Source organism: Pan paniscus, chromosome 15 (assembly GCF_029289425.2).
Source record: "Pan paniscus chromosome 15, NHGRI_mPanPan1-v2.0_pri, whole genome shotgun sequence".
In the NCBI taxonomy this organism is placed as follows: Eukaryota; Metazoa; Chordata; class Mammalia; order Primates; family Hominidae; genus Pan; species Pan paniscus.
In genome coordinates this window covers 69,397,985-69,411,391 of record NC_073264.2, presented here as the reverse complement: position 1 = coordinate 69,411,391, position 13,407 = coordinate 69,397,985, and the positions used below count along the sequence as shown (strand labels likewise).

Below are 13,407 nucleotides of genomic sequence, written 5' to 3'. Positions count from 1 at the left end.
CATGTCACCATAATGAAGTAACTGCTACTCTGTTAAATCGTCAGAAGAAAGCAAGCCAATGGTCTATAGCTTCAATCTTGCACAGGGCTCACTGTTACCATCTGTCAAATCTCACCTACCAACTGTAGGTGGGCACTCAGCTGGTTCTGCTCAAATCCCAGGTGACTTTGGAATAGGATATGGCATCTTAGGCCATTTGGACTGTTAGATCCCTTCTCTATTAATCACTCTGGGGGAAAGAGATGTTACCTATGACTGAGGTCCAACAATTCTTAGTATCTCCAATGACCATAAGGAAGAATTGGCAAGGGCTAAGAAACGTGTCCTTGGCCACACAACAGTCACAATAACTGAGCAGGGAACTCTATAATAACCTATATGTCTGAACTTCTGTCAATGAAATGAAATCTGAAGAAGAAAATACTGTGACTCAAAGTACCTAGTCTAGAACAATGTAGAAAAAATCCTTATTTCTGTCCCTATCTCTTCTGTTGAATGACAGAGTGGATACTAGAAGATTGCTACAGTCTTTTCCAGCTCTAACAGTTAAGATCATAAGGAGGGCCTGAAGATCAGAAACATTCACCCAATGATAGGGTTTAATTCTGATTTACAGAGTGGGAAAAATGACTGTGTTGTTGATGTTGCCCTAAACACAACAAAAAGGACCTTCAGAAATCTTAGCATTGGTACTCTGGCATACCTGCAACAGTCTCCCCTTCCTGTATTGCTGTCTCTTTCTCACTCTGTGTACACTTCAGATCTTGTCTCTTGCTCTCTCTGCCTGTCTCCACACAAAGGTATACAAAATCAGAAGTGTGTGCAAACCAGTGAGTATGAGACACACACTGGGATTTGGGGGCGGGGGGCAAGGTCTACCCTGTCCTGTAATAGATTTCAGCTGCAGTGCACAGTACACTGCTTAAACAGTGCTCCCTTGAAAACAGTTGTGAGGTGAGAACAAGCAGCCAAGAGCAGCCAGCGATAAAATGATCTGAGTTGACCTAAGAGGAGTAGTACGCAGCAGGGGCTGACTCAGGGAAATGAAGTCCCTTCTGCTCTGATGCAGAGGAGGGAATACAAGTGACCTGGCCCAACCGAGAGATCTCTTCCACCCCAACAGATCCTGTACTATTAATATCTGCCAGCTGCAGGCCCAGAGCATCCCCCTGCTGAGATCAAAAGAGCTCCTATCTTAGCTGGAACAAGGTCATCTGCACAGGGCTGTAAAAAGCGAGCCCTGGCTGGCTGCAGGGACGTCTATGGGGGAGGAGAAGTCAGGAGATGGGAGGTGCTCTCTCACGCTCCTTTAATCTCGGCTGACCAGCTGTTGCCCTCCCAGTGTTTGTAAAGTTGAGAGTTCTTTGTTTTTGTGTTGCTGGGTCTCCCTGCCCCACCAGCCTTATTAAATTTGTGGCTGAGTTGTTGGCTTGGATTAAGTAGACTCATGTTCACTGCTTGACATCATGGTATAATTCCCTTCATTGAGGTTTCATTCCACTGTTGAGTTATCCAGCTCCCAGGTGGAAGAACCAAAGAAGGGAGAAGTACACCCCAAGGGCCAAGGACTTTCCCGGCATTTCTCCTGCCCCTGAGCTTTGTGCCTTGAGAAGGAATGAGAGGGCAAACTGAATTTTCTCTATTTACTTAAAATATCTCCTCATATTTGCAGTGTGCTTGTCAATTTGCAGCCTGCCTTTCACAAACTATCCCATTCACAAACTATTGGGAGAATGGAACTTTTGGAACTTATGCAAATTGACCAGTCACCCCATCCCAGTGTGTTTCTCATTCTCACTGGTTTGCACACACTTCTGATTTTGTACACCTTTGTGTGGAGAGAGGCAGAGAGAGCGAGAGACAGACAGACAAGACCAGAAGTGTCCCCAGAGTGACAAAGAGAAAACACACAGGGAGGAAAGGCTCCTGCAGGTATGCCGAAGTATCAGTGCTAAGATTTATTAAAGATCCTTTTTATTGTGTTTAATCTAGGGCAACATCAGCAACACGGCCATTCTTCCTACTCTGTAAGTCAGAATTAAAACCCCATCAGTGGGTGAATGCTCCTGACCTTCAGACCTACCTCATGATCTTATATGCTAGAGCTGGAAAACACTTTAGCAATCTTGTATTCTTCCAACCTGTCATGTAACAGAAGAAACTGAGACCCAAAGTCATCAAAAGGGCCTGCCTAACACCACAGTTAATAACACAATGGCAAAGCTGATACAATGAATGCTTGAAGCAAAACAGAGCAATTTATACATGCGTGTGCACGTGTGTGTGTGTGTAAATCACAGGAACTTAACATCCATTGTAATATATTTGAATGGCTATAAATGTTCTAAGACATTGTTCATTCTAATCCACTAATAAAAACCTTCATTATAGACTACAGGAATATATTTATATAGCCTCTTTATCTGCTCAGCTATACAAAAAAAATCTAGAAAAATCAATTATTTCCATTCTTTCTTGGATTTCTGGGAGGATAACCTGGTAACTCTTCCTTTGCTATGAACACAAGTCAGGGGTTTCTTGTGGCAGTTATACTGCAACCCTGAAGCAATTTCTTTTCTATGTGTTTTGCTCTTCTTCTTTGCTTAAGATAAACCAGGAAGGCAACACAAATAAAAGTACTTACTGATTTTCAAATAAGGAAGCAGTTTACTCTATTCTGGTCTCCTCAGAGCTGAATTAAGTGTGTGTGTATATGTGTGTATGTGTGTGTGTAATAATTATAACAATTTTTAACAATGTTCATAGGTGCTTTATATGATTCTCATGGTCACTGTTCTTCTGAAGTATTTACTGTGATATTCATTCAGCATTTATTTACTGCCTAGTATGTGTCTAGAACTTTGCTAGTCACTGGATAACAACATGGATACAAAAAGAATATGACATGGTCGTGTCTTTAAAATCTGCCAATTTAGGCAGAAAAACATGAAAAGTTAAATTAATTTTCTAGACTTTTTCTTTATACAGTTGAGCAGATAGAGCGGCCACAGAGGAAAAAGAGAGTGAGACCATAGGCAAGCAGGTTCTGTGAAAGAGGCAGTCTTTAAATAAGCCTCGAAGGAGTGGATGTGGGACGAGAAGCAGAAGAAGTGAAAGGGGGAAGCACTGTTCTAGGTGAGCTGTCTCTGCACAGGCCTGGAGCTGGGAGTGGGGAGGGGCAGGCCAAGAGTGGCACACTTGGCATAGGAGCTTCACCTAAGATATCGGCAGGAACTAAATTTGAATAGAAAGGAAATGACAGATTATGAAGGGTTAAAATCATTCACTTTATCTAGTGGTGTTTTGAAAACCAGTCTACGCAAAGGGAGGAAATAAAAAAACAAGCCACCTGATTTTCAGCATTTGCTGATTTCCATGGTATAAATACTTTCACCATGGCTGATTTCAAGCTAACAAATCCCAAATCCCTAAATATGTTAAAATCAGCTTACTGATTTTAGCTCATTCTCAGAAAAAACAAAAACAAAACAAACAACAAAAAAGAAACAAACAAAAAAAACTATTCTAAGATTTCTGAGTAGGAGAGCAACAGAGCAGAACGAGGCCAGACGGGGAAGTTCAATTTGGTAGTGGCAGAATGGAAACTGTAGAGGCTAGAGCTGGGAAGGCCAATCTGGATGTTATTAAAATAATTCAATTGGGAGTTTAGTAAATCTGCTGATCACAACACACATTACAAAAAAGAGGGGACAAAGGAAAGATACATGCGGAAAGAAGTACTAAGCAGACTTGATGACAAAAGTTTCAGGAGGGAGGAATGCTCGATGATTCAGGTTTTCAGCCTCGCTGATAGGGGTTATGATGATGTATCCCTGAACTTGGAAGGAGGGTACACAAAGCATTGTACAGTTTTCATAAATTAGCCACTAGTTTTCCCTCCTAAAGCCACCACTAAGAAGCAGAGGTGTGGTTCTTGCAATTTCTAAGACCATAAAGCAAAGCTGATCTGCAGAAGACCACCTGGGCAGCCAGCCAGGAGCCTTGCTAGGCCTAAAAGTCTCCTGTATTCCTTCATGAGCAATTCTCAGAAAGTGGAAAGGGAGGAGGGGCCTGGAAGAGCTACGCATGTCTACCCAGACCCACAGCATTCTGCATGAAAGATACTAGACTACAAGGATAACAACTCAGAAATGTCAAGTAAGCACTTTCAATAAAACTAGAAACCACCCTCTGGTTTATTGGTGTTATTTCCCCAGCTACGTAAAGCTTATTGCCATCGAAACCATAGCCAGCCTGACCTTTGCTAGCAGGGGAGGGTGGAGAAAATTTTGCAGATTTACCAGCGTGGAGATTTTTTTCTTAATCTTCTGTAAAGCTGATCAGGAATGTCATATCTCTGGCACATGAAACTGATGTACGCTTTTTAGTCCAAAAGAACTCAGCACAAGCAAAAGGCTAAATTGCTAGGGGACCACTGGGAAAGCCAACCTTTGAGTATCAGTCTCAAAAACAAAGTCATTTAACAATTCATCAGCCCTCATACTAAGGACTTGAAATAACACACAGAGGAGTGACTGGCCTCCAAATGGAGCTCCCTTATAGAGGCAGGGCAAAAGACTCCCCAATATAAGAGATCAGATGCCAGGAAAGGTGGCCAAACCTAAATCAACAGGCTCCGGCTGGGTTCACTGGCCAGGGCCTATTAGCCATATCTCCCAGCTCTCAACAGGAGGTGGAGAGGCAGTGGGGCTGTATGTCAGTGTCAAGTTTCAGCCTCTCCAGGACAGATTCCTTACCTTCAGACAGGGACAAATCATCAGCTGGAGACACCAGGTCTGCCTGAGAAGCCAGGGCTCCACTCAGATGGGTTGTAATCTGATTCGTCAAGATAACCTGTGAACAGACAGGGAGAAGGGGTGGGGGGCAAGGGAGAAGAAAGACAGGGAAGACCAAATTAATTATTAGAGCTATCAAAAGGCAGACTATGGTTTAGGAGAAGACTGATAAATACACAGGTAGCAAAACCCCAGCCCTGACTTTCACCAGCTTTATCTTTAGGCCAGAATTATCTGGCAAGGCCTAGCAGTTATTCAAAACCCAGAAAACTGAGGAAATAGACTGACTTTTTTCAGAGTAAAACCTCTACCAATTCATTCTAAATGCTGAGTAAGTTGGGACTGAGGGGTGTTATCATATTGGTTAAATGATAGGCAGCTAACCACAATTAAATGCACATGTACACATTTTATCAGACTTTAATTTTTAAAGTTATATCCACCAGGCACAGTGGCTCATGCCTGTAATCCCAGCACTTTGGGAGGCTGAGGCAGGCGGATCACCTAAGGTCAGGAGTTTGAGACCAGCCTGACCAAATGGAGAAGGCCAGTCTCTACTAAAAATACAAAATTAGTCAGGCATGGTGGCACATGTCTGTAATCCCAGCTACTCTACTCGGGAGGCTGAGGCAGGAGAATCGCTTGAATCCGAGAGGCGGAGGTTGTGGTGAGCCGAGATTGCACCATTGCACTCTAGCCTGGACAACAAGAGCGAAATTCCATCTCAAAAATAAATAAATAAACAAAAATAAATTAAAAACAAAATAAAATAAAATTGCAACCACAACCTAAGATATTACTGGTGTTGAATAAAATTAATAATTTAAAATTTGGGGACAGGCACAGTGGCTCATGCCTGTAATCCCAGCACTTTGGGAGGCTGAGGCGGGCGAATCGCCTGAGGTCAGGAGTTTGAGACCAGCCTTGCCAATGTGGAGAAACCCTGTCTCTACTAAAAATACCAAAAATTAGCCGGGCATAGTAGCAGGCGCCTGTAGTCCTAGCTACTAAGGAGGCTGAGACAGGAGAATTGCTTGAACCCGGCAGGCCGAGGTTGCAGTGAGCTGAGATCGTGCCATTGCACTCCAGCCTGGGCAACAAGAGAGAAACTCTGTCTCAAATAAATAAATAAATAAATAAATAAATAAATAAATAAATAAATAAAAATAAATAAATAAAATAAAATTTGGATGCCTGTGGCTTCTTTGCTTGTTATCGTTAAAAGTCAGAGTTTTATTTCCAAATTTGTGATATAGGAATGAATGAGTTTGACTCTAAAGAAATAACACTCCTCTTTTAAATAGTTAAATTCTAACATAAAATTCTAACAAAAAAAAGTCCAAAGTCTCACTGTGTATTTAAGACACAAATGAGCATAATCCTACTTATACAAAATAAAGTTCATAACATTTCAGATCCCTGGAAAGGACTCTAATACTACCTAATTCATGTGGTCGAATGCCACACAAATTTTCAAATTTGGTATAGTCAAGAAACTATTCCTAAAAAATTCTCATTTGTAAAACCTACCTTATTGTTTAGAAGCCTAGAGGAAGAATAAATACAGATTCTTTTCTGGAAAATTATAACATAATGAATACCACAATCATTTTCCAAGGTTTAGATGTTCTCATCGTGGGAAGAAACTATGAGCATCTTGGTCACTCAGAGGAAATGTCCCTTCTGAAAGGGGCACTAGGCATTTAGTGCACAATTCAGTGCTTGGAATATTTGTCTAGCTGGACTGTGCTGGTCTGAAACAAGGGTCAGCTATGGTTTTGTTGCTACCCTGATTTGAACAGAAATGGAAGTTGCCTCCATTTTTTATTATCCAGCTTTTCAGCCACACCTCTGTCACTGTATCCTGAATGGACCAGTGACACATTATAAATCCTATATCAATGGCAGCTTAATTGAGGGCTGAGAGGGACCGGGACGGCAAGGTCAGGTAAAGAAATGAATTACTCGAGTAGCAAAGACAATCTTTTAAGTTCTGTGTGCCCACTGGGCTTGTGAGTCTGCAGTCACTCTGCAGCAATAATCAGATATTGCAGGATTCCACTCAGTATTTGCTAATCTTATCTCTCATATTCTTTTGTATTGCTACTTTCCATAGACTGGTGAGAATCACCTAAGATATGTCTTCAATTAAAGTGGTTGGAAATGGTCAAGTAGCCTCCTTGAAATAACTATTCAGCTCTATGAGTATAAATAAGGAACTGTGTTCATTGCTGTTTTTTTTTTTTGAGACAGGATCTCACTCTGTTGCCCAGTCTGGAGTGCAATAGCGTGATCTCAGCTCACTGCAACCTCTGCCTCCCAGGTTCAAGCATTTCTCCTGCCTCAGCTTCCCAAGTAGCTGGGACTACAGGCTTGTGCCACCATGCCCGGCTAATTTTGTATTTTTAGTAGAGATGGGGTTTCACCATGCTGGCCAGGCTTGTCTAGAACTCCTGACCTAAAATGATCCACCCACCTCGGCCTCCCAGAGTGCTGGAATTACAGGCATGAGCCACCATGCCCGGCCATTTCTCTTTTATAATATAGGGTATGAGCTTTGAAGTTCAGTAAAACTGGGTTCAAATTCCAATTTTGATCCTGTGTACCTTTGAGCTTCATTTGTTCATAGGTAAAATAATATCTATCTCATATAATTTTTATGAGAATTAAATGAGACAATCAATGTAAGATACTTAAAGTATCTGACACATAGTAAATATTCAATAAATAGAAGCAATTGTTGTTATTGTTATTATTTCCTTCAGAATGAGGATATACAGGTTAATAAATTAGTATATGCCATAGGCTCCAGGCAGTTGGTTCTAACAATAGAACACTAAATCACAATTTTCTATATCAGGATATACTTTGGTGCCTGATCATTTCTACCTATTTTAGTCCTTCCTAAGTTTTATTTAATTGCAAAGAATTTGTGTAAAAATCTTAGTAAGAAAAATATAGTCATTATTTTATTCAAGGCCAATAAGATACTGACATTGCTCTGAAAATACTATGTGCTTTATCTACCAATGAACTGAATAATGTATTTGTCTATCTTAGTTAAAAAAAATGTGGAACTTCTGAGAGATCTAAATGTGTCAGCTCTAATATTTTTGTGATTCTTTTAAATGATGGCTTGGTGAAAATGATTGGGACTCCAATGATATGGTTAATAGTAATGAGAAAAAAATTCTTACTTAATACCTACCATGCAAAGCATGTCACCATATACATGGGGGAAATCAAGATATAAAGGTACTGTATGCTCCAGAAACTTACAAATTCAATGACAAGGCACTGACTAAAATATTTAGACCACTTTTCCTCAATTTTATTCTCACTTCACTGGTTCAGTAATGGAAACCTGTACTGAGATGACGGTTTTATTGTACAGAACTAATGAAATGCTACCTTACAGAACCTAAAACTGAACTACAGATATACCTCAAAAGATACCCAGCATCATTTCCACTTCTGGTGAAAGAGTAGATGGGGAAGAAAATATTCACTCCCCAATGGCAAAAGAACAAGCTCCTAACTTATTTTGCTAATAATCCTCTCCCTTTTAATTACATGTCTTAAAGCCAAATCACCAAAGGGATACATAGCAACCAAACTCAGGGCTTTGCTAATCATGCCATCTTACTGAATTGTTGTGGTTTTCTAAATCTATTTTCAGCAAAAAGGATAGAATGAAAACATTTCCCAAAGCATTGATTACAATCATCACAACTTGGGAAGAAGACTATAGGTATATTTTCCTCTGAGGCAATCAAGAGACTTGAAAACTATACTCTTAAAATAACATATGAAATACTATTATAATTTATAAACAGACTCTTAACACAGTCTGGTTTCTAACTGACGCTTCATGGGGTTTTCCTGCTGCTTTGCTCCATGGGAAAGACTGAGTCTTCTGATGCTCAGTACTAAATTTGTGTAAGAGCAATTTGCACAGTATTTAGGACAAGGGCTTTGGAATCAGACCTGAACTTAGATCCTGGGCTCTACCATTTACTCGCTGTGTGACATGGAGCAAGCTTCATAGTCTCTCTGGGTATGATGATACTTAGCTCACATGGTTCTGAGGATTCAGCTGGATAACGCACAGGTAGTCCTTAGCACAGTACCCGGCCTATGGAAAATGTTACCCCATCACTGTCATTAGTTATCCTTTGCTGATTTATACCTTGCTTGTTTAGCTATAAAACCCATGCCTGATTCCCTTTTATACAGCATATAGGCCACTACTGACAAATAACAAATATTTGCTGTCAATATGTTCAAAAGCAATAACAATTTAATTGAAAGTACATATGCTATTTTTGCTATTTCCCTAAAATAAGGCTTACTGAAAACACGCAACACACCCCCAACACCACCAATTACAATGCAAGACCAGAGTGGGATTCTTGGACAAAGGAAAAGATAGATATTTTTAATGGTCATGATTAGGTCTGAAGCCAGGAATAGACAGAATCCAACTTAATCAGCTTCTCTTGAGGAAGAAGAATACCATCCACCTATTAGAAGGAACAAGAAACCCTATATTTGTATAAAGTAACTTCTGTCTCAACTCAACTTTATATGTGAGAGAATGCTTACTCCCAAAGCTTCTTTGCATTGCCCTCTTAACTGTATGTTGCTTACAGAGGTGCACCTGTATAGGAAATGGCACCTCATATAGCGTCACATAGACCTTGAGTCCCATTTTTAATGCTTTCCCACAAGGAAAAATAGGGAGAAAAATTAAGATCTTTAAAAAAGAAATACAGGGTATAGATTCATAGACCACCCAGTAGGTCCTCCTTTCACAGCCAGCAAGGCATATAAGCTAGAGAAAAGAGATAGAGGGGAACCAGTTAAAGATGGGATGAACTGCTAAGGCAGAAGGCTGGGAAATCAATGTCATTTTGGTCAGAAGGCAGAGGCTCCTGGCCAGGAAAATCCAACCAACACACACACAACACACACACTAATGAAAATAGATGACTTATTTCCACTAAGTATTTAAAAAGTAGCTTAAGGCAGCAAATACCTTGAGTTAAGAGAGAATAAGCAGAATTAACTGGTCATTAGTCAGAGGATTGGGCCAACTGAGCCCAACTCTCTGCCAGTCTATGTGCCCAATGCAGACCCTCTACCTTCAGCTGACTCATCTTTCTTTAGCTAGGCTATGACTAGACTATACCCAGACTACACCTACCCTCTGCTCAAGCTTAATGTTCCTGGCCTTTAAGGGCCAATGTATATGTAAATTCTAACTTACTCTACATTGAAGGTTAGAAATATCTTTGGTGGGGTGGAAGGGGAGGGGGCCCCATGAGTAGCCATTTTGTATACTGGAGCATTCCATGAGTACTAGAATGTACAAGTGAAGAGAAAATTGGATAGCCCTGGAGACCTGAGTGGGAAATGGCCAGGCCTGAAGACACAGCCTTTGATAGAAACAGCTCATTTTACCTGACTTTTGGTGGGGGACAAAGAAGAGGGAGTTTGTGGTCAGCCAGGGATAGAATAGGTTGGAATGTGATATCTGGTCCTGTTTGGTCAGCAGAAGAGATATTCATGATCAGCAAAATAATTATTCGATATTTAAAAGTCAGATTTTTTAAGGACCCAAGAATCTGACAAACGCCATCACTGAGATTTCTGTAGGGGCAGCTGAGAGGCAAATTTTGTAATCTCCATTTTCCACCAAGTGAACTGGAGTCACCTAAGACCAATAGTACAGATGAGATAAGGGCATGCAGGCTTCCCTGCCTGCTCTCCTTCCTAAGGCAACATGGGACACAGGAGAAGAGAGAGAAACTCTCAGCTCAGATCTACTGACAGGTGACTTCTCCAGGCCTTAATGTCATGGTCTAGAGAATTCCACCTATAAAAGTAATAAACAAAGAAATCTAATATCCAGAAATACACTGAAAGATGGTCAAGATGCTACACTGTAACAAGATCAATCTTGTGATAAAAGTCTTTTCAGACTCTGCTAATAAATACCATAAATCAAGTAGGTCAATGGCTTCCGCTTCTATGAAAGTCAAGTATGTGAGGCAATCTTATATGAATTTTGACAAATTTTTGGTGGTTTTCAGTGGCTCTTGATAACATGTGGTTATCATTTCCGGCGCCCATGGGAAGTTTTGAAACTAAACTTTTCATGGAACTCCTGTCTCTGTGCAACAGAGTTGAAGGGGTAGGCTGGGCTAGAGGATTCACGAAGCAACCTCAGGCATCTCAGGGGCATTTCTAGCCCATAAAAACACCTGCTTCCTCCTCCCGCCCACTCCCTGGCAGAAACCTGCCACAATCTAACACACATCAGGAAGTTTCAAAATCACTTTAACTGGGCCAGGATGGCGAGGTGCAGTGATAGTCCGTCCTGATACTTCTAGCTCTCAAGTAAACAGCAGCCCCTGGATAATCTGGGTGGCCAGAGAGAGACGCAAGAAGAGAATGTGGGTGCTGAGTCTACTCACCAACCCGCCTGGCACTAAATCCAATGCTTTCAAAGTGACGAGGCTCTGCCTTTCATCAGCTCTGAAGGCAGAGTTAATCTTTTTTTCCTTTTTGTACTAAAAATGGTCTCTCTGCTTAAGGCACAGCTTTAAAAATGTTACTTTTGTATCTGAAGTGATCCTAATTGCCATATATGACAGTGACCTAGCCTTTCTATCCAAACAGAGGCCTGGGATAAGTCAGAAATTCAAGTTTTAATCCTGGCTCTGTTAAGGGTTACTGAATGCCTTGCTTTTAAGGAGACAGAGACCGGAACTTTCCTGTGAGAAACTGTTCAGGTCCATTGAGTCCTTTCATCACTAAGGTTTGAGAGAAAGGCCTGGAGTGGTTTTCCCCATGCTGTCCTCCCGCTCCCCAACCATGACGGTGTCTGCCCCAACCTGTCTGCTGTGGTAGGAGCTGGAGGTGAGAAGGAGACAAGAGGAAGAAAGAGAATAAGGAAAGCAATGAGGGCAAGAGGCAGAAGGAAGAGAGTGAGAACAGGGTAGGTCCAGAAAGGCCACGCTCCCAGACGCATGCCTCTCCCCATCCCAAACCCTTCCTGTCCACATCCAGCTTTGTAAAGAGATACCCAATATTTGTTACGGAGTTTGAGCGTCACAAAAACAAATGTGGTTTTAGTATTTGCTGGCTTAGTTTTGCCATGCTCTGGAAAATCAAAAATCATTCCACGATTAAAAAAAACACACACAAAAATAAACTTTTATCTTAGCTTCAGCTCAGAAAATATCAACTGTCAGTTCTAGAATAAAAGCTGATAAGGTTTCAATATTCCAGCCTGCCATTTCCATCTTGAAGGACTGCACAACAATTGTTTTCTGGGAAATTCTGAAAGGCTGTGGGGAATTTTTCTGGTGAAATATTTGTGGAGAAGAGGCCAAACTTCAATTTGGCTTGAAGAAAACATGGGTGTGGGAGTCAGGCAGCCTTTTATTTCTGGCACTGTCACTAACCTGCTGTGCAATTCTGGGAAATTCTCCTAACCTCTCTGTACCTAAAAGTGTTGAGTCCACAAAAGATATGCAGAGAATGAATGTATAACAACTGTTAATGTAGCAGTCTGCTTAGAATAAATGTTTCATATATTTTACTCACATTAGGATGAGTGCTGTACTCAAAATTCCACCTTTGCATTGCTTATCTTTAACCTTAAGAAACCCATCCTACACAGAACCAATGGCAGTGGCCAAGGAAAAAGGGATGGAAAAAGGGATGAAGGAGCAACTTGAAATAATTTGTGTTTATGGTGAGAATGCTTCCAATCTTAATAAGTTCATACCTCTTATTATCAGCCCTGAGGAAAACTGTCTTCTGTAGATTTCACTGTGAAATCCACAGGCAAAGCTAGAGAAACACTCTGCCTAGTAGGGGAGCCCCTAAAGAAGAGAGTGGCTCAGTCTGAGGGAATGCAGAAGGAGGAGGTGAAAAAAAATCTCCTCAGCTTTGCACAAGCACACACTCGCTCAATCACAGAGGGGGCTGACACAAGTAGTGCTTCCGTGCTACTTTTGACCACTGAGTTCAGAAAAATGCGTTGAAGTAGAATTGTGTCTGCCATTTGGCAAAAGTAAACACACAAGATAACCATGTGGCTCCCTAAGGCAGCTTTCTCTTTGGCCTACTTCTCTTGGGGTGCACATGCAAGGGGATGCAGTGGAAACTGTGGGCCGGCAGCTACCGTGCCATAGACATAGGTGTGGAGAGCTATGGTTCCACTGCCGGCTGCCCCACTGGCCCCAATGGGCTGAGGTTAGCACGTGTTGGTTCCGGATCTCAGATGGGGCCGGCAGTTGTAAAGAGGCCACAAACAGCAAGCTAGTGTGCTGTTTCCACCTTCAGCCCAACCCCGACGGCATCCTGTCAGTGATCTTGGGCCCACTGCAGGAAATAACATGCACAATTGGTGAACTGTGACAATGCAGCCACAGTGGCTTCCAATGGTGTATTCGCCAACTGTGTGCAATTTTGCAGTTAGTATGAGGCCAAAAAAGTCTCTGGCCAGCTAGAACCTGGAAGAGAACAAGGCCAATGGTCAGATGACTCTGAGGTTCACATGGATGTGGAAGAAACTATCCTACCAGCCTTCTGCTGC

The 13,407-nt window shown here is 41.5% G+C and overlaps 1 protein-coding gene across 7 annotated transcripts in view; it reads right to left on the bottom strand.

The window, feature by feature from the left end:
* RAD51B (RAD51 paralog B) overlaps positions 1-13,407 on the bottom strand; it is a 917,968-nt gene that overhangs the window by 433,548 nt on the left and 471,013 nt on the right. For all 7 annotated transcript variants that reach the window (XM_034937708.3, XM_055097728.2, XM_055097729.2 and 4 more), the window contains exon 8: positions 4,758-4,854. In XM_034937708.3, coding sequence (XP_034793599.1) covers positions 4,758-4,854 — 97 coding nt within the window. The remainder of the gene's footprint in view (positions 1-4,757; positions 4,855-13,407) is intronic.